This window comes from Sorex araneus, chromosome 1, assembly GCF_027595985.1.
Source record: "Sorex araneus isolate mSorAra2 chromosome 1, mSorAra2.pri, whole genome shotgun sequence".
In the NCBI taxonomy this organism is placed as follows: Eukaryota; Metazoa; Chordata; class Mammalia; order Eulipotyphla; family Soricidae; genus Sorex; species Sorex araneus.
In genome coordinates, this window is record NC_073302.1 from 194363328 (window position 1) to 194384445 (window position 21118).

The following is a 21118-nucleotide window of genomic DNA, read 5'->3' on the forward strand; positions in this document are numbered from 1 at the left end:
GGGTGTCCACTGTAGGCCTGTGTGTAGGGGAGGTCTCTGCCTGGGGGTGTCCACTGCAGCCCTGCTTTCTTGGTCTCTGTAGCGGGTGGTTCCTACTACATGATCTCTCGCTCCCTGGGGCCTGAATTTGGAGGTGCTGTGGGCCTGTGCTTCTACTTGGGCACGACATTTGCAGGGGCCATGTACATCCTGGGGACCATCGAGATCTTCTTGGTAAGTGCCACGGGACAGTGGGAGGGCCTGTTGGCCGGTGTCTGACCCCAGCTGTCCTGTCATTGGCCTCAGCCCTCATGAAACTCAGGCTCAGCAAGACTCTGTCCCATGGCTCTCTGCAGGGGCTTGCCGGCGCCAGCCTTGCTGGCCACCCCCTTTCCATCTTTCTGCACTCCTGCCCCACCCGCTGGTGCCTGCTCCGTGCTCCCTCCTCATCCTCTATCCCCTCCATCTTTCATTCCCTATCTGTCCTCCTCCCCATCCTCCACCCCTTTCTCCTCCATCTTTCTTCCCATGCCCCGCAGAGTTAGGGGCCTGGCCCTAGGTGTCTGCAGTGCTGTTCTGCGCGGGAGGTGCCCAGTCACGGAAATGCCCAGCTGTCCCTTTGGGAGCACGGGGGGCCATCCTGTGGTTTCATGTGGCTTCACCAGAGGGAATGTGGGTCCTGTGCCAGGTGTCCCCGTCCGTCCCTCACTGCCAGGCTCTGCCCGAGAGCATTCTGGTGGGGAGGGGTGGCCAGACGGCCTCTATCTCCTGTGGCTCACGCCCGCTCTTCCTGCAGACGTACATCTCACCCGGGGCGACCGTCTTCCAGGCCGAGTCCCAGGAGAGCGAGGCGGCCGCCATGCTCAACAACATGCGCGTGTATGGCACGGGCACGCTGGCGCTCATGGCCACTGTGGTCTTTGTGGGCGTCAAGTATGTCAACAAGCTGGCCCTGGTCTTCCTGGCCTGTGTGGTGCTCTCCATCCTGGCCATCTATGCCGGGGTCATCAAGAGTGCGCTGGAGCCCCCAGACGTCCCGTGAGTGTGTCTCAGGGAGACCGTGGGGCTGCTCCAGAGCCTCTCCTGGTGCGTGTGTCTGGGCCTGCCAGTGGCTGTGCAGGCAGGTGGGCAGATGGCTCTGGCCTCCCCCTGGCTGCCCTGTCTCAGGTGCAAAGGCCGGGGGGCGGCGGGCACAGTCCTAGCTGTGTGTGAGCATGGTGTCCCCGCAGTGTGGCACTTGGCTGCCCTGTGCATGTAATAGCCGCTGGGGGTCTCTGGGAGGACTGTGGGTCCCGTGGGGGGTGGGGCGCGGAGGCAGTGGGTCCTTTAGCTGACAGACTCTCGGCTGCCCTGCACACTGACCATCTCAGGGAGGCCTGGGGTGGCCTGCAACCCGGCTGACTGACCACTGCCCCATGCAGGGTGTGTTTGCTGGGGAACCGCACGCTTGCCCGCCGTGACTTTGAAGCCTGCACCAAGGTTCTCGCCGGCTCCAACGGTTCGGCGCCTGCGGCCCTCTGGAGGCTGTTCTGCAATGGCTCTGCCCTCAGCGCCTCCTGTGACGAGTACTTCATCCAGAACAATGTGTCTGAAATCCAAGGCATCCCCGGGGTGGCCAGCGGCGTCCTGCTGGGTGAGGACTCTGGACGCAGGCCCACGTACACCTGCCCTCTGCTTGCAGGGTCTGCAGCCCCAAGTGTGGGAGATGTGGAGGGCTAAATCCCCCGTCTTGTTCCTCTGGAACCAGGGATCCTTCTGCAGAGGCCGGGGCTGAGACTGCGTCCCTGGCCCTGCCCAGCCAGGCCACATGTGCCTGTGCCCACAGTGCCCAGCCGCCGGGGGCTCTAGCGCCCGTCCTGTGCCCACATGAGGCTGCTGCCCCTGAGAGTCAGGTGTTCAGGCCCCTCACCTCCAGAGACAGTGATGCAGCTGGTGCGGGTGCGAGCACCAAGGACCCTGCAGGCCGTGGTCTGCGGTTGCCCACGGAGAGCAGGCCCAAGACCCACAGGGGAGGCCTGTGCTGCTGGCCTCTGAGCTGCGTCCCTCAAGTCCCCATCCCTGAGGCTGCTGCAGTGCTTTGTCATGGAAGGTTCTGGAGCTATTCACTGCTGTTCCTCCACAGAGAACCTGTGGAGCACGTATGCAGAAAAAGGGGCGTTTGTGGAGAAGCAGGGGGTGCCCTCGGTGCCTGTGGCCGAGGAGAGCAGGCCCAGCGGGCTGCCCTACGTGCTCAGTGACATCACCACCTACTTCACCATGCTGGTTGGCATCTACTTCCCGTCCGTCACCGGTGAGTGTCCGTTAGAGAGCTGCCTGTGGGCAGAGCCTGGGTGAAGAGTACCAGGAGAAAGTGACTGCAGGTGACAGCTGAGAGGGCTCAGCGAGAGAGAAGAACCTCAGGTTAACCCGCCTTACAGAGGGAAGACCTCCTGGCACCCAGGACATGGGCTCACTGCGCCCCTCCCGCTGTACCCCCCACTGCACACATGGGGCTCCCTGCCCTCCACACTGCACATACAGGGCTCCCTGCACCCCCCACTGCACACACACAGGGCTCCCTGCACCCCATACCACACACACTGGGATCACTGCCCTTCACACTGCACACTTGGGGCTCACTGCACCCCCCATTGCACATTCGGGTCTCACTGCACCCCCCATTGCAAACACGGGTCTCACTGCACCCCCCACTGCACACATGGGGCTCACTGCATTCTATGCTGCACACATGGGGCTTACTGCCCCCATACCACACATACGGGGCTCCCTGCACCCACACTGCATACACAGGGTTCACTTTTCCCCATACCACAAACATGGGGCTCACTGAACCCCATGCTGCACACATGGGGCTCACTGTACCTCCACACTTCACACGGGGCTCACTGCCCCCATACCACACACACGGGGCTCACTGCACCCCATACTGCACACATGGGACTCACTGCCCCATACCACACACATGGGGCTCACTACACCTCCATACTCCATACACGGAACTCACTGCCCCATACCACACACATGGGGCTCACTGCACCTCCACACTTCACATGGGACTCACTGCCCCCATACCACACACATGGGGCTCACTACACCTCCATACTGCATACATGGGACTCACTGCCCCATACCACACACATGGGGCTCACTACACCTCCATACTGCATACATGGGACTCACTGCCCCATACCACACACATGGGGCTCACTGCACCTCCACACTTCACATGGGACTCACTGCCCCCATACCACACACATGGGGCTCACTACACCTCCATACTGCATACATGGGACTCACTGCCCCCATACCACACACATGGGGCTCACTACACCTCCATACTGCATACATGGGACTCACTGCCCCATACCACACACATGGGGCTCACTGCACCTCCACACTTCACATGGGGCTCACTGCCCCCATACCACACACACGGGGCTCACTGCACCCCACATTGTATGTATATGGGGCTCACTGCACCCCACACTATATGTATACGGGGCTCACTGCACCCCACACTATATGTATACGGGGCTCACTGCACCCCACAGTGTATGTATATGGGGCTCACTGCACCCCACATTGTACGTATATGGGGCTCACTGCACCCCACACTATATGTATACGGGGCTCACTGCACCCCACACTATATGTATACGGGGCTCACTGCACCCCACATTGTACGTATATGGGGCTCACTGCACCCCACACTATATGTATACGGGGCTCACTGCACCCCACACTATATGTATACGGGGCTCACTGCACCCCACACTATATGTATATGGGGCTCACTGCACCCCACACTATATGTATATGGGCTCACTGCACCCCACACCATATGTATATGGGGCTCACTGCACTCCACACTGCATGCACACGGGCTCACTGCACCCCCCCATTGTATACACTAGACTCACTGTCTGCACATGGGGATCACTGCACCCCACATTGCACACAAGGGGTTTATTGCCCCCCACTGCACACAGAGGCTCACTGCCCCCATGTGACCCAGACCTCCCTCTGACCCCCCACACCCTGACACCCATTCTGTGAGCACTATGTATCTGACCTCCCTCTGATCCCACCACCCCCCACGATCTGTATTTGACCCTGACACACCTGATCTCTCTCTGACCTGATGCCCATGGCCACCACTGTCTGCTCACAGGCATCATGGCTGGCTCCAACCGCTCTGGGGACCTGAGGGACGCCCAGAAGTCCATCCCCACAGGGACCATCATGGCCATTGTGACGACATCGTTCATTTGTATCCTTGAAGGGTATGGGACCCAAGAATATACTGGCTGTGTGTCCCCACCGTGGGACAGGGCTCTGAGTCCACACGGCTTCAGGCATGATGTGATCAGACACACCTGGCTTGTCCTCATGCCTCTTAGGTGTGGCTACCCATCTTGGCGTCTGACAGCGTGTCCCAGTGACTATGTCCCTGTGTTTGTGACTGTGTCCCTGCGTCTGTGATTATGTCCCTGTGTCTTTGACTGTGTCCCTGTGACTGTGCCCCTGTGTCTGTGACTGTATATCCCGGTGGTTATCCCTGTGTCTATGACTGTGTCCCTGTGACTGTCCCTGTGTCTGTGACTGTATATCCCGGTGGCTATCCCTATGTCTGTGACCGTGTCCCTGTGACTGTGTCCCTGTGTCTGTGACTGTATATCCCGGTGACTATCCCTGTGTCTGTGACTGTATATCCCGGTGACTGTGTCCCTGTGTCTGTGACTGTGTCCCTGTGATATGTCCCCGTGTCGTGTCTGTGACTGTGTCCTGGTGACTGTGACTGTGTCCCTATGTCTGTGACTGCATATCCCGGTGACTGTCCCTGTGTCTGTGACTGTGTCCCTGTGACTGTGTCCCTGTGTTTGTGACTGTATATCCCAGTGACTGTGTCCCTGTGTCTGTGACTGTATATCCCTATAACTGTGTCCCTTCATCTGTGACTGTGTCCCTGTGACTGTGTCCTTGTATCTGTGACTGTGTCCCTGTATCTGTGACTGTATGTCCCGGTAACTGTGTCCCTGCATCTGTAACTGTGTCCTTGTGACTGACTGTGTCCCTGTGTCTGTGACTGTGTCTCTGTGTCTGTGACTGTATATCCTGGTGATTGTGTCCCTGCATCTGTGACTGTGTCCCTGTGACTGTGTCCCTGTGTCTATGACTGTGTCCCGGTGACTGTGACTGTATATCCTGGTGACTGTGTCCCTATGTCTGTGACTCTATGTCCCGGTGACTGTCCCTGCATCTGTGACTGTGTCCCTGTGACTTTGACTGTGTCCCTGTGTCTGTGACTATGTCCCTGTGACTGTGACTCTGTCCCTGTGACTGTGACTCTGTCCCTGTGTCTGACCGTATATCCTGGTGACTGTGTTCCTGTATCTGTGACTGTGTCCCTGTATCTGTGACTGTATGTCCCGGTAACTGTGTCCCTGCATCTGTAACTGTGTCCCTGTGACTGACTGTGTCCCTGTGTCTGTGACTGTGTCTCTGTGTCTGTGACTGTATATCCTGGTGATTGTGTCCCTGCATCTGTGACTCTATCCCTGTGACTGTGACTCTGTCCCTGTGTCTGACCGTATATCCTGGTGACTGTGTTCATGTGTCTGTGACTGTGTCCCTGTGTCTGGGTCCCTGTCTGTGACTGTGTCCCTGTGATTGTGTCCCTGTGTCTGTGTATATCCTGGTGACTGTGTCCCCGTGTCTGTGACTGTATATCCTGGTGATTGTGTCCCTATATCTGTGACTGTGTATCTTGGTGACTGTCCCTATGACTGTGTCCCTATGTCTGTGACTGTGTCCCTGTATCTGTGACTTTATATCCTGGTGACTGTGTCCTTGTATCTGTGACTGTGTTCCTGTGTTTGGGTCCCTATGTCTGTGACTGTGTCCCTGTGATTGTGTCACTGTGTCTGTGACTGTGTCCCTGTGACTGTGTTCCTGCATCTGTGACTGTGTCCCTGTGACTGTGTCCTGTGTCTGTGACTGTGTCCCTGTGTCTGTGACTGTGTTCCTGTGACTGTGTCCCTGTGTCTGTGACTGTGTCCCTGAGACTGTGTCCCTGTGTCTGTGACTGTGTCCCTGAGACTGTGTCCCTGTGACTGTGGCTGTGTCCCTGTGATTCTGTTTGTAACTGTGTGTCCCTGAGACTGTGCTCCTGTGTCTATAACTGTGTGTCCCTCTGTCTGTGTCTATTACTGCATGTCCCTGTGTTTGTGTGTTTGTGTCTATGACAGTGTGTTCCTATATCTGTATGTCCCTGTATCTGTGTGTCCCTGTGTCTGTGTCTCTGTGTCCCCATATCTGTGACTCTCTGTCCCTATGCCTGTGTATCTCCATACCTGTGTCTGCATGCCCGTGTCTGTAGTGACTCTCAGCACTGAAGGGAGGCTTCTCTCCCATCTTGGCTTGTCCCACACCAATTTTGCCAGCTATAGCTGGCAACCCTGACCCACCAGGTCTCACCCAGAAGAGGTATGGCAGGGGGAAGGTGGTGCTGGGCAGGCGGGTCCAGACTGGTGGGCAGGAGGACAGGAGGGTAGGTGAGCGGGTGTGTGGTGGGCAGGAGGGCAGTGGGCTTATAGGCCCCATGGTGTAGGCGCCAAGCTTCCTTGACCGACCCACAGACCTCTCCTGCATCGTCCTCTTTGGAGCCTGCATCGAAGGCGTGATCCTGCGGGACAAGTAAGCTGTTGGTCTTGAGCCAGCTTGTCACCGATGGATGACTTTGTGTTTCTGTTTGTTTGGGGCCCCACTCTAGTGCTCAGGGATCACTCCTGGCAGGTTCAGGAGAACCCTGCAGGGGGGCTGGGGATTGAGCCAGGGTCTGCTGTGTGCAGGCCAGGGGACTGCCCGTTGTGCTGACCCAGGACTCTTGAGCTCCACCTGGGGCCCAGCTCCTGTTCTGGGCATGTCCATTGGCCCCTCATTGCCCAGCAGTGAGGCCACAGCCCTGGGGAGACTGCAGTGACCACACTGTGGCGCTGGGATTCCCCAGCCCACCCCTCCAGTCAGCCTGCCCCGGCCCCGCCCTCTAGCCACAGCCTCACCCCTAGCTGCACCCCTCCACTTGGCCGGGCCCCTCCACTCAGCCTTGCCTGCTGGCCCAACCCTCCTCAACACCACCCACCAGCCCCGCCTGGCACCCTCTTGTGTCCTAGTCCTGTCCTCCACCTGGGCCTGCCCTCCCCCGCCAGACCCTTCTACCCAGCCCTGCCCCTGAACTCAGCTCAGCTCCGCCCCCCACCCACAGGTTTGGGGAGGCGCTTCAGGGCAAGCTGGTCATCGGGATGTTGGCCTGGCCGTCGCCCTGGGTCATCATCATCGGCTCCTTCTTCTCCACCTGCGGTGCCGGCCTGCAGAGCCTGACGGGCGCCCCGCGCCTGCTGCAGGCCATCGCCCGCGACGGCATCATACCTTTCCTGCAGGTGGGCGGCACTGTGGGCGCCCTGGACCGGGGTGCCAGGAACTGCAAGGGGTGCCCAGAGCCCTGTTGCGACTGCGGGACCCTCACAGTGCTCGAGGGGTCCCCACTGCCCCGGGCTGGGAGGTCAGAGCAGCCTCCATGTCGGGGGTGGCCCTTCCGCGGGACACGGCCTAGGCCCTCCCACAGGGACAGCAGCCTCTCACCACAGCGGGCACCTTGTCTGGACTCACCCTGGCAGACCCTGGCTTTCCCTGGGGAGGGATGTCCTGCTCCCCAGCCCAAGGGGGCTTCCCCCACCCTCCCTCTTTCTCCAGGTGTTTGGTCATGGGAAGTCCAATGGGGAGCCCACGTGGGCCCTGCTGCTCACAACCTTCATCTGCGAGATTGGCATCCTCATCGCCTCCCTGGACAGCGTGGCCCCCATCCTTTCCATGTGAGTGAGTGCCGACCTCCCGTGTGGCCCTGTCCTCCCATGCGTGTGACCCCGTCCTCTGTGTGTGTGACCCGTCCTCCCCGTGTGTGTGACCCGTCCTCCCCGTGTGTGTGACCCCCTCCACCCTGTGTGTGTGACCCGTCCTCCCCGTGTGTGTGATCCCCTCCACCCTGTGTGTGTGACCCGTCCTCCCCGTGTGTGTGACCCCCTCCACCCTGTGTGTGTGACCCGTCCTCCCCGTGTGTGTGATCCCCTCCACCCTGTGTGTGTGACCCGTCCTCCCCGTGGTGTGTGACCCCCTCCACCCTGTGTGTGTGACCCCCTCCACCCTGTGTGTGTGACCCGTCCTCCCCGTGGTGTGTGACCCCCTCTACCCCGTGTGTGTGACCCCCTCCACCCTGTGTGTGTGACCCCTCCACCCCATGTGTGTGACCCCCTCCACCCCGTGTGTGTGACCCCCTCCACCCCGTGTGTGTGACCCCCTCCACCCTGTGTGTGTGACCCCCTCCTCCCTGTGTGTGTGACCCGTCCACCCTGTGTGTGTGACCCCCTCCACCCCGTGTGTGTGACCCCCTCCACCCTGTGTGTGACCCCCTCTACCCCGTGTGTGTGACCCCCTCCTCCCTGTGTGTGTGACCCGTCCACCCTGTGTGTGTGACCCCCTCCACCCCGTGTGTGTGACCCCCTCCACCCTGTGTGTGACCCCCTCTACCCCATGTGTGTGACCCCCTCCTCCCTGTGTGTGTGACCCCCTCCACCCCGTGTGTGTGACCCCCTCCACCCTGTGTGTGACCCCCTCTACCCCGTGTGTGTGACCCCCTCCACCCTGTGTGTGACCCCCTCTACCCCGTGTGTGTGACCCCCTCCTCCCCGTGTGTGTGACCTGTCCTCCCTGTCTGTGACCCTGGCACAGCAGGCAGCCCTCATCCCAGCTGGCTTCAGGAGACCAGGCGTCTCTTAGGGTGGCTGTGCTGCAGGCACCTGACCCCTCCCTGCCTGCCCCCAGGTTCTTCCTCATGTGCTACATGTTTGTGAACCTGGCCTGCGCCGTGCAGACGCTGCTGCGAACACCCAACTGGCGCCCTCGCTTCAAGTATTACCACTGGTGAGCACTAGTGACTGGGCACTTTCTAGACACAATCCCTTCTGCATACTCCTGGGCACACTCCCCTGGGTTCCCCGACATTTGTCTGGGCACCCCCCCGGGCACACTCCCCTGGACACCTACTGCCACACTCCCCTGGGCACCCTCTCCTGGGCACCCCCACACTCTCCTGGGCACTGCCCCGGGCACACCCCCTTAGCCTGGGTGCCAGGGGTGCCTTGGTGGGGCCAAGGGCCATGCTTCTTAAGTGGCTGGTGCTAGCCTGGGCACTGAGGGTGGAGGTTAGGGTGTGAGGTTGGGGTGTGGAGTAGCAGAATGGGGAGTGTGGACTGGGGGTTAGGTGAGGGTGTGGGCTCAGGTGTGAGGTTGGGGAGAGCTGAGCGGGAGCGGTGGGGTCGGTGCTGGAGTGGGCAGCTGAGCTGTGTCCGCAGGACCCTGTCCTTCCTGGGCATGAGTCTGTGCCTGGCACTGATGTTCATCTGTTCCTGGTACTACGCCCTCTCGGCCATGCTCATCGCTGGCTGCATCTACAAGTACATCGAGTACCGAGGGTGAGGCTCTGGGGCCTGTCCGGGGTCGGGGGGCTCGGGCTGCTGAGGGCTGAGCCAGCAGTGTCCACTCTCCCCTGGCACTCAGTAGGAGTCAAGTCTGGGGCTGCAGGGGCTTCTACACTTTGTTCCTTGGGGGTTGGAATAAGGAGCTGGACCTGCCCCTTCCTGCCCTCCTGACTGCCTGGACCCTCTGGGCCTGGCCTCACTGCCATTCTTCTCGTCAGGGCCGAGAAGGAATGGGGCGACGGCATCCGGGGTCTGTCCCTGAACGCGGCCCGCTACGCCCTGCTGCGTGTGGAGCATGGGCCGCCCCATACCAAGAACTGGAGGTGAGCCGGGGGCAGGGCCAGCGGCTGGCCCTGGGTGCCGGGGACTGAATCCAGGTCTGGGCATGTGTTCGCCGGATGGGCAGCCGTGCGGAGTGTCAGACCGTGATGCTCCCTGCCCCCGTCCTCCTGCCCCCGTGAGCCTCTGTCCACACCGCAGGCCTCAGGTGCTGGTGATGCTGAGCCTGGACGCAGAGCAGCGTGTCAAGCACCCTCGGCTCCTGTCCTTCACTGCACAGCTCAAGGCGGGCAAGGGCCTGACCATTGTGGGCTCCGTGCTGGAGGGCACCTACCTGGACAAGCACAAGGAGGCCCAGCGGGCAGAGGAGGTGGGACCAGGGGTGTGGGGCCAGCCAAGGAGTTGGGTCCTAGGGCTGTGTGGGGTTGCCAGGAGGTGGGTCTTGGGGCAGTGCGGGGCTAGTCCAAGAGGTATGGGGGTGTGTGGGGGCCAATCTAGGAGGTGGGTCCCAGGTGAGTATGGGGAGCTGCCCAGGAGGTGGGTCCCAGGGGGACGTGGGGGGCAGCTCAGGAGGTGGGTCCTGGGGCCCTGGGGGGGAAGCTCAGGAGGCTGAACACAGGTGAGCATCGCCGAGGTGACTCAGCCGGTCCTGGTGGGGAGGCATGGAGCATTCTGGGAGGTCGTGGGCACATGGTGCCGTCCCCCACCCTTAGAGCCAGGACAGGGGAGGGTGGGCACAGAGCTCAGGGGACTTGCCCCCAGATCAGGATCTCTCAAGCCCCTTTCCTATGCCCCTGATCAGCCCCCCACACTGCCAAGTATTTTTTGGGGAGCTGGGCCCCCCAGCAGTGCTGGTGCCTGCAGAGCCGTGCACCAGCCTTCTGAGTGGTCTCTGCTCCCTGGGCTGCAGTTGGACACGCAGATGCTGGGATTGTGGGTGGGTCTCAAGGGCTGGCCCAGTCCAGGGATCCACGGGGAACCCAGCCCAGGAGGACTGAGCACCAGCTGTGAGAGCACTTGTGCACTTGTGTGCACATGTGTTGTGTGTGTGGGTGTGGGTCTCGGGGGCAGAGCCAGGCTGGGTGGGGCGTACCCAGGAGGGTGTGGGCCTCCTGTAATAGACATGCTCTCGCCTGGGCACTCAGCTCTCAGGTGAAGAGGCTCCCTGAGAACGGAGATTCTCAGGGCCTGCACTGAGTCTGTCGTTTAGCAGAGGTTGGCCGAGTGACCTGCTCAGGTCAGGGCATGCCGAAGCCCACTGCTGACTGCGGCAGCCGTACCTGGCTGGCCCCTGCACTGGCGCCGAGGCCATGCCTCTCTAGGGGCTGTGCACTGATTCCTCCCCCCCCACAGAACATCCGCTCTCTGATGGGCACCGAGAAGACCAAAGGCTTCTGCCAGCTGGTGGTGTCCTCGTCCCTGCGAGATGGCATGTCCCACCTCATCCAGTCGGCCGGCCTAGGCGGCATGAAGCACAACACGGTGCTCATGGCGTGGCCCGAGCGCTGGAAGCAGCAGGACGACCCCTTCTCCTGGAGGAACTTCGTGGGTGCGCATTCTGCGGGGTAGCCCACCCCAGGGGGGCTCCTGGGACCCTGTGGCCTCGCAGAAGCCCCCTGACGCCCGTGCTTCTCTGCAGACACTGTGCGTGACACCACAGCAGCGCAGCAGGCCCTGCTGGTGGCCAAGAACGTGGACCTGTTCCCACAGAACCAGGAGCGTTTCAGCGACGGGCACATTGACGTGTGGTGGGTCGTGCACGACGGGGGCCTGCTCATGCTGCTGCCCTTCCTGCTGCGCCAGCACAAGGTTCGGGGGGCGGGTGGAGCGGGGCTGCCGGGCAGTGGGAGGCACCTGGTTCCACAAGGTTGTAAGGGTGGGCTGGGGGCCGCTCCAGGGTATGTGGGCACAGGTGGGATGCAGGGGCAGGGGCCAGGCATCGGGCCGCCCTGCTCAGCCCTGCGCCCACAGGTGTGGAGGAAGTGTCGGATGCGCATCTTCACGGTGGCCCAGGTGGATGACAACAGTATCCAGATGAAGAAGGACCTCCAGATGTTCCTCTACCATCTGCGCATCAGCGCCGAAGTGGAGGTGGTGGAGATGGTGAGGCCTGGGGCAGTAGTCGGGGACAGGTGGGCAGGTGCGGGAGGCTTCGGCTGGCTCCGGCGGTGACCACCCTCCTCCGGCTGCACAGGTGGAGAACGACATTTCTGCCTTCACCTATGAGAAGACACTGATGATGGAGCAGCGGTCCCAGATGCTGAAGCAGATGCAGCTGTCCAAGACGGAGCAGGAGAGAGAGGTGTGTGCACACGTGCCTGTGTGCTTCTCAGATATGAGTGTAGTGGCTGCACATGTCTCTGCTGTGGCTTCTGTGCATGTGTGTCCCTATGTAGGTGCATGGGTCTGTACAGACATGGGTGCACATGTGTGTGCATACATGTTAGCGTCTTATGAGGTACATGAGTATTTGTGTGTACGCAGATGTGGGTACATATATGTGTGTGCTTGTTTTGTGTTCCTGTGTGGGTACCTGGGTATTTGTGTGTACACAGACATGGGTGCGTGTATGTGTGTGCCTGTTTGTGTTCCTTTGTGGGTACATGGGTATTTGTATGTACACAGACATGGGTGGGTGTTTGTGTGTGCCTGTTTGTGTTCCTTTGTGGGTATATGGAATTTGTGTGTACATAGTTACGGGTGCGGTGAAGGTCTATATGCTGTGTCGGCACCTGTGTGGGTACATGGGTGTGCTGTGCCTTTGTGCTTGTATCTGTGAGTGGGTGTGCACATGTGTGCATGTAGATTCTACTTGGACATTGCCGCCTGGTGACTGGCAGCTGGACATCTGCCACACAGCAGTGGCTTGACTGTCTCCCACATACTTGAGCATGCTGTGCGCCTGGGCAGAACTGCGAAGCAGGTCCAAGTGTGTGAAGGTCATGAGTAGCATGTACCTTGATCTGTGTCCTGGCAGCTGGTGACCCAGAGCCCTAGCACCCGTGATGACTCACAGGTCTGAGAACAATGAGCTTCTCAGGCTCTTTGCCACTTGGCCAGAAGCCCCAGAACTTGCTATGGCAGATGAGGTAGAGCAGTGCTGTCTGGGGTCCACTGGTGACTCTTACTAAGACGGGGTGAATGGATGGGTCGGTGGATGAATATGAGTGGGGGGTTGGGTATGGGATGGATAGATGGATTTGTGTGTGGAGGTGGCAGGTGGGTTGTGATGAATCAGATAGTAGACAAGGGCGGGTGATGCAGGGTGCAGATGGGTAGGTGGTGGGCTGGATATGGACAGGGTGGGTGGTGGATAGAGGGTGTAGATGGACCAGATAGTAGACAAGGATCGAAGGTGTAGTGTGATGGTTGATGGCCTGGATATAGACAAGGTGGTTGTGTGTGTGTCGGGTAGTAGATATGTGGGAGGTGGGAGAGGGACAGGTGGACGGGTTGGATAGCAGATACTGGGGATGGATGACGGCTAGAGGATGGGGGTGGGCTGGGGCATAGGTGTGAGTGTGGTAGTGGACACGTGGAGTGAGGATGGTGGGATGCTGGGGGAGCAGCGTGTGCTGGGCTCAGGCACTTCCACATGAGTCCTGTGTCTCACTAGTGGCTTCCAGGGCCAAGCAGGAAAGCTGGGAGAGGAAGCTGGCATTGCCGGTGTTGGTGTGGGCACCCAGCAGGGAGACCGTGTGGCTGCGTGCCTCTGGGTCCAGCTGCTCACACACCCTTACTCCCTTGGGTCCAGCCCAGGGCCAAGGTTTTCATTGTCTCGTAGCGGGTGTTGGAGAGGCTGTGGCTTTAAGGAACCCTTTGACCGCCCTCTCCCAGGCCCAGCTGATCCACGACAGGAACACAGCAGCCCATGCCTCAGTGGCTACCAAGGCCCCGGCCCCAGCAACGCCAGACAGGGTGCAGATGACATGGACGAAGGAGAAGCTGACTGCGGAGAAGCACAGGAACAAAGACCACGGCACGTCTGCGTTCAAAGACATCTTCATGAAGCCGTGAGTGTCCCCAGCCGTGAGGGAGGGTCCAGCTCACAGTGAGGGGTCCGGGAGCCAGGCTGCATGCCTGGAGTGGAGGGGTCTTGTCTCTTGCCCAGATTAGAGGAGCACTAGAAACTGGGGTTTCCAGACCGAGAGGGACTCCCAGTTTTGACCTCTGAGAGTGAGGGCTGCCCCCAGCCGCCGCCCAGAGTTCAGCAGCCCTGCACGGCCTCAGGGCCTCAGTGTGGAGCCGACCCCAGGCCGCCAGTCAGGAGGCTTTTCAGGGTGGGCAGGCCCCGGGGCAGCGAGCTCAGTCTGGAAGTAACCTGTCCTTGTGTTCTTCTTTCCCTGTAGAGAATGGGGAAGCCTGTAAGTCACTCACCTCATTAAGAAGCTTTAGTCTTGGCGCCTTGCATGTACCACATGTGCACGGCATGTGTGTGTCCTGTACGCATGGCCTTATGTGAGCGTGTGTGCCTAGCCCTGTGTGTATGTGAGTCCCCTGCGAGTCTGTATGTCCATGTTCCTGTGCACACATGCACCTGTGTGCGTGTGTCCTGTATGTCAGTGTGCACATGAGGCATGTTTCTATGTCTGTGTATACCCAGGTGTGTACATATGTGTACATGTGTTTATGTATTCACATGTGCTTGTGTCCGTGTGTGCATGCAGGCTGTTTCCCTGTGTGAATTCCTGTGTGTATGTGTGTGTGGATGCACATGTGTGCTTGTGTCCGTGTGTTCAGTCAGGCTGTTTCCACATGTGAATCCCTGTGTGTAGATGGCATGTGTGTGCTTGTGTCTGTGTGCGTACTCAGGCTGTTTCTGTATGTGATTCCCTGTGTGTATGTGAGTGTTCCATGTGTACATCTCAGGATTCCGTGTGTGTGAATCCCACGTGTGCATGTATCATGTGTGTGACATGGCTGTGTGCACAAGCTTGCTGGGGCAGCTGCTCCCTAGTTCCTAGGTAGTCTTGCTCATCTGTCCAAGCGGCTCCCAGAACTTGCCAGGCCCACATGTGGGCGCCGTGCGGGTTCTGGAAGCCACCGGATAAGGGGCACGTGTGGCTGGTAGTACGTGTTGCGGTACTGCCTTGCCCTGGCATCAAGCCTCTTCTGCTTCACCCCACTGTGCTCACCCAAGAGCCTGTCCTCACCCCAGGAAGCCGCCACGTCCCGTCTCCACAGCCTTGTCACGTGCCACGTTGGGGGCTCTGCCTGGAGGGTGCGTGGGGGCCACACTCGGCTCCCTACACCCACCTGCATGCACCGAGGGGTATGAGCAGCACCAGCCTGAGCCCCCTCAAAGGCTCTTGAAGGGGGCAGCCCTGAGGGATGGCCAGAGTGAGCAGTCAGGCTCCTGGACTCAACCTGTCTGTGGGACTGGCAGAAGCTTCTAGAAGGTGGCTGGGCCGTGTGTAGGCTCCTCTGCGTTAGTAGGTTAGCTGGCCATGGGGAAGGTCAGGGCCTTCCCCACTGCTCTGTGCAGGCTGCTGGCACGAGGCCCCTGGGCCTGGCCTGAGCTTGTCCCCCCGTTCCTCGGTGGTTGGCTGCTGGGGTCACACATCCTCTCCTGTCCCGCCTCACTATTCTCATCTCTGCCTTGCTGACCTCTTCCCCAGTCCCCAGCCCTGGGGCATTGCCGGGAGCCCCTGGTCTAGGATGTGCTGCCCAGCCTTTCTGGGCCCCATGAGCCCACTGAGACCATCAGATGGGATGAGTGAGGGGGCAGCTGTTCATCCCTTTTGGCCGGGTCAGTCCCAGGGCCAAGCAGACACAACGTCCTACCGCCTCCCTGGCCCCTGGTGGCCTGTGTCTGTGTGTCTGTATATCTGCGTGTCTGTGTGTCTGCGTCTGCATGTCTGTGTCTATGTATTTGGGTGTCTGTGTCTGCATGTCTGTGTCTGTGTGCATGACTGTGTCTGTCTGCGTGTCTGTCTGTCTGCATGTCTGTCTGTGTCTTTGTGTCTGTGTCTGTGTATATGAGTCCATGCCTGTGTGTCTGTCTGCATATCTCTGTGTCTGTGTCTGTGTGTCTATGTCTGCATGTCTGTGTGTCTGTGTTTCTGTCTGTCCATCCATCCTCCCGGTGCCCATGTGTCTAAAGGGCTCTGTGCCCAGCCACTGTCCTGTCGCCTGTGTGGCCCTGAGCGGCCACTCTGCTGGCCTCAGCATCGCGTCTCCTGAGCAGCATGTGTACCCGCTGGGGCTGGGTCACGCGGGGCCTGTGTGTAATGGGGACCTGCTGTGGCCAGTGATCCGAGGCAGCAGCCCTGGGGGTGGGGACCAGGTGGACCTTGGTAATGACTCCTGGGAACAGTTTCCAACTTGTTTGGGGACCATGTGCATTGGCCATAGAGCCGGGGCCCTTCTACCCCAGGACACACAGAGTGGCTGTGCGCCCTGCCTTCGGGTGTCCCAAGCCTGTGCCACCCTGCTCCAGCTTCCTGCTGCCACCTGTGCCTGTCTGTCCATGTTAGCCTGCTGGCATCGCCACAGCAGCCCCGAGCTTGCCTGTGTCTGCCGGCCACGTGGCCCTGAGCAGGAGCCCTCGGGTCCCCCGTGGAGCCTCTGGCTGTGGCCTTGCCTGGACCCACAAGCTCACAGCCCCTTTTGAGAGAGGGAGCAGCTGTGGGTTCAGGCGCAGCCGAGCCGGGAGCAAGCGGGGGCCCTGGGGACCCAGGTGACCTTCGTGTCCTGCAGGAACCAGTCCAATGTGAGAAGGATGCACACGGCTGTGAAGCTCAATGACGTTGTCCTCAACAAGTCCCAGGATGCCCAGCTGGTCCTGCTCAACATGCCCGGGCCCCCCCGCAACCGGCAGGGCGACGAGAACTGTATCCTTCCGGCTGTCCCACTTCCCACTCCTGCAGCTGCAGGCCCACAGGCAAAGGGTTCCCCGCCACCTCCACCCCAGCCCCGTCAGGCCAACCCCCTGCTGCTCTGGAGACCTATGACCTGCACAGGTGTGCTTGGTGAGAAGCAGGTGCCCCCCGGGCCGCATGAGGCATCCAGCAGAGCACCCCAAAGGCCCTATGAGGAAGGGGCTCGCCCTGGACAAAGCACTGGGCAGGCCTGGCCCCTGTCCTGGTGGGAGAGGCCGTGTCCACCCTGCCCCTAGCTGATGCCTCCCTGCCTTGTGCCCACTGGCTGTGGTGTGGCAGGGGGATGGCTGGGGATGCCTCTGAGTTTGGCCAGCCCCGTCTCTCAGCAGGGGTGGGCGCACGGCTGACATGCACCCTGGGCCTGGCTGGCTCCCCTCCTGGCGGGCTGCCTCCAGGCCCCCGCGGATATGTGCTGGCCCCAGGCTCCCAGGCAGGGGCATCTTCCCCATCCTCCTCAGGCCAGGCCTTTCCAGAACCAGCTGTGGCCTTAACTGCTCCCCAGATATGGAATTTCTCGAGGTCCTGACCGAGGGGCTCAACAGGGTGCTCCTGGTGAGGGGCAGCGGCCGGGAGGTGATCACCATCTACTCCTAGGCTCCCCTGCAGTGCCCTGCCGTCCGGCCAGCCAGGCCCAGAGGCCTTCTGGAGGCTGGGCTCACGCCCTGGGATGACCAGGACATGGCCACCTCATGACCACAGTGACCAGCAGCACCGCCACTTGCCGCCACGCTGGCCACGGTCTTGGCCACACTGGCCACGCCAACACGCTCTAGAAACCCTTTCCTCAGCACGATCTGCACATCCTGGTGGCGGGCGGCTCAGGCCCGCCCCGTCCAGGCTTCCAAGAGACCACTCGACTGATGCAGCCCCGCGGCCCACATGAAGGAGACAGGAGTGAGGGCTGAGCACTGGGCTCCCGCTCGGCCTCCCGTGTCTGAGAGGGCTGCTCCGGGCTGCACGGTCACCTCATAGACACTGGAAGGAACAGGCCCTCAGGGCAGATTGGGTCTCTCTGCCTCCCCGGGGCCCCGTGAGCAGGCTCTGCGCAGCTCATCCTCACTTAAGCACTGACAGGTGAGAATGAGGCTGGGACAGTGCCCGCCTTGGGAGTCCCAGCATCCCCGGGGAGGGTGCGGGGGACCTACGTGGGTCGTGTGCTTCCCTGGACTCTGCACTTTACTTGGCTCTGCTTCCTGGGGTGGGCACGTCTCTGGGGCTGGGGTCCCCACCCTCACTTATTTATTGAACTGCTCAGGCAGAGGAGACCCCGGTGCCAGGCATGGCTCAGGGGGTGCAGCCTGCGCTGGGCCCCATCCTGGTCCCCCGCCCCACACACAGGGCTGGGGAGGCCAACCCCAGGACCCACCAGTGAGGCTGCTGCTTCCTGGCATTGATGGCGGCTCCATGTCCCCGCCCAGAGGGGCCCTATGTCCTTTTGTAGGTGATGCGTCTTTGTACGATTTTTCGTAGAATAAAAATTGTATGGAACCAGCCTGCATCGTCTGTGGGGTTGGCGGGGGAGGGTAACTGGGGCACTGGTGGTGGGAAACGTGCATGGGAGAAGGGACAGGTGTTGGAACAGCTATCTCAGTGATTCGGTTTTCTGAAGAAATGTTTAGAGTTGTCCGTGGAGAGGGTGGCACGTGACTGCGTGGGTGAGGGTGGATGGCACCTGGTTTTGGCACGGGCCACCAAATGTCCTTGTGCCAGGGTTGCCAGCAGCGGCACAGGAAACCACTGCCCAAACCTGCTGGCTCAGTCTGGCGGGGCAGGGGAGCTGCCTAGACCCTGTCCCGGGCAGCCCAGCAGTGGCCGGCCCAGTAACCCCAGCTAAGAGGACTGGGGCTAGACCTGCTCAGTGAAACGGCCAGTGGCCAGGTGGGCCTGCGGCCCAGCACTGAAGCCCACGGCTTCCCAGGGAGAGCACAGCGTTCCCGCACCCTGCCCCTTGCCCCGGTGCAGGCACTCCGCGGCTGCCTCTCTCCAGGGGTGCCCACTGGCCCCGCTGTGCTGGGTGCTTCCTTGCAGCTCTTCCCTCCACAACCCAAAGCTTGACAGCCAAGACTTTTTGTGTAGTTTTGTTGTTTTGGGGCCACGCCAGGCAGTGTTCAGAGGTTACTCTGGCTCCACACGCAGGAATTTCTCCTGGCATTGCTCGGGGCACCATGTGGGATGCTGCTATACTCTCTCCAACCCTTTTTTTTAAACTGAATCACTGTGAATTGCAGTTACAGTATTTAGGATTTTCAGGTGTACATTGTTCCAACATCAGTGGCCACTACCCTCCGCTAAGGTGACCGGTTTCCCTCCTGCGCTGCAGCTGCCTCTGTGGTGGTCCCTTCCCTGACCCTCCCCCACCCGCCCCAGCACCCACTCCTGCTCTTCCTTTCTCGTGCCACTGAGCACTGATATTCCCACACGGTTTCTCTAGATCCCACATCAGAGAGACCATCCTGAGCCTGTTCCTCTCTCGTGGGCTGATTTCACTCCACAGGACCCGCTCCAGATCCACCCGTGTTGCAGCAAATCATGACTATCTTTTCTCAGGCCGAGTAGTATTCCACTGTGTCTATGTACCACGGAGAAGCCCTAGATTTCTTACTGCAGGAGCTCCCGTCCCATGAAGTAGCCAAGGTTCCTGGAGGGGCATGCCAGGAGCCAGCAGGGCTGGTGGCCACTGCCTGTGGGGCATAGGACAGGGACAGGACGTCACCAGCTCCTGCCTCCTGGGACATTTCAGAACTGAGAATGTTCTAGAACGCGTGCTGGCCCCGTTTTCAGTGGCACAAGGTTCAGTGGGCAATGCTGGGCACAAGGCTCCAGGTGTCCTGGCTGGCACTGCCTGGTGATACTGGCATCCAGGTGGGCTGCAGGGCACCTGCACACTCAGGGTAGTGCCCGTGTTTTGTGGCCCCCTCACCACGGGTCTTTGTCGCCATCTCTCCCCTCCCTGGGCCATCCCAGCCCTGTGGCTTGGCTCCCACAGGCTCTGCTCCAGTCTCCTGGGCCTGTCGGCATCTCCTGGATGCTCCCCCACATGCGGGTGGGGTGGGTGTTGGGGCCCTGTGGGGAAGGGTGTCGGGGCCCTGTGGGGAAGGGTGTCGGGGTCCTATGGGGAAGATGTTGTTGGGGGCTTGACCCTGTCTCCTGTCTGGGGCGTGGGCTGTCTCACTCACCTGTCCCCTTGTGCCGCTTGTCCTGGAAGACAGGAATGAAGGAGTCCCAACCCATGTGGCAGGGGTCCCAACAGGGAAACTGACCACATTAGCCCCAGGAGGTGGCTGTTCCAGCGCCCGTGGTGCAGAACCTTCCGGAACTTTCTGCTCCAGCGGGATCCGGCTCGGCTGCTTGTCCCGGTGGACTGAAAGGGGCCTTTGTGCGTGGATGCGCTTTGGCAAAGGAGCGCCTGAAGCTGGGGAGGCGCTCCCAGGTGGGGGCCGAGGCTAGCAAATATTTGCCTTCAGCCCCCGCCTCCGGGCAGGGCGGGGGGCAGGCCCTCCTTCCACAATTCTCCTGGCACTGTCCAACACCACTTGCTGGAAGCGTGGACCCCTCTCCAAGAAAGGCTGGACAGATGGGGCCGGGGCGGAGGCTCCCGGCGCACCCAGGACGGAGCCTGAAGTGCGTGGAACGCAATGCCCCCTGGTGGGGTGTCAGAGCAAGGCCGGGCCGCAGCTCTGCAAGCTCTAGTCTGTAACTAGAGCTTCCTTGGGCCTGATGGACCTAGGAAAGCCCTGGGGAGACATGCAGACGTGGCCCACAGGCACACAGGGCAAGCGCACAGGCACACACACATGTGCAGGCACACACACACAGAGGCACATGTACGCAGATACGGCAGGTACACACAGACACGTGGGCACATGTCCGTGCACGCACACAGGCACGGCAGGCATAGACAGACACGTGCATGAATGCACACGCAGACACGGAGGCACATCAAACTGGCTTGCGCACACACAACTGCAGAGGCGCTGTGGGGCCAGAATAGGCAGATCGCCTTGGCAGCTCACTTGGGGCCAGAGCTCTGGGCACTGGGCCGGGGCCCTCCGTTCCCCTGGAAGCTTGTGTCCTATCTCTCCAGTCACAGTGCCACCTCAGTCCCTCACCTCCAGGCTCTTCCTTCCCACCCGGGACTGGACTCAGAGTGATGCTGTTTGGGGTCTCCCTGCCCCAACCCCAATATGAAATCAAACTTGGTCCATCCCCTCCCACCATCTCTGCCTACAACACATTAACTCAGGCTGAAACTGACTTTCAGTGAAGCCACAAGTTAGGTAGGGAGAGGAGAATGAAAATGAGAACATTCCGGTTTGTGTGTCACACCAGTGGTGCCCAGGGACCACACAGCACACAGGATCAAACCCAGGTCAACCACTTGCATGGCAAACGCCCTACCCACCATACTATCTCTCTGGCCCCAAACGAGAACATTCTGGAGAAAGC

At 60.4% G+C, this 21118-nt stretch overlaps 1 protein-coding gene across 2 annotated transcripts in view; it reads left to right on the forward strand.

The window, feature by feature from the left end:
- The window catches only part of SLC12A7 (solute carrier family 12 member 7), a 45240-nt gene extending 27090 nt beyond the window's left edge, over positions 1 to 18150 (forward strand). For both annotated transcript variants that reach the window (XM_055147459.1, XM_055147467.1), the window contains exons 6-24: positions 83 to 213; positions 776 to 1017; positions 1401 to 1612; positions 2102 to 2269; positions 4151 to 4249; positions 6618 to 6675; positions 7244 to 7418; positions 7732 to 7850; positions 8857 to 8955; positions 9387 to 9506; positions 9731 to 9835; positions 9993 to 10161; positions 11145 to 11340; positions 11431 to 11600; positions 11763 to 11894; positions 11986 to 12093; positions 13629 to 13804; positions 16491 to 16624; positions 17175 to 18150. In XM_055147459.1, the coding sequence (XP_055003434.1) occupies positions 83 to 213; positions 776 to 1017; positions 1401 to 1612; positions 2102 to 2269; positions 4151 to 4249; positions 6618 to 6675; positions 7244 to 7418; positions 7732 to 7850; positions 8857 to 8955; positions 9387 to 9506; positions 9731 to 9835; positions 9993 to 10161; positions 11145 to 11340; positions 11431 to 11600; positions 11763 to 11894; positions 11986 to 12093; positions 13629 to 13804; positions 16491 to 16624; positions 17175 to 17266 (2705 nt within the window). In that variant the 3' untranslated portion in view covers positions 17267 to 18150. The remainder of the gene's footprint in view (positions 1 to 82; positions 214 to 775; positions 1018 to 1400; positions 1613 to 2101; positions 2270 to 4150; positions 4250 to 6617; positions 6676 to 7243; positions 7419 to 7731; positions 7851 to 8856; positions 8956 to 9386; positions 9507 to 9730; positions 9836 to 9992; positions 10162 to 11144; positions 11341 to 11430; positions 11601 to 11762; positions 11895 to 11985; positions 12094 to 13628; positions 13805 to 16490; positions 16625 to 17174) is intronic.
- The last annotated feature ends 2968 nt before the right edge of the window (positions 18151 to 21118 follow it).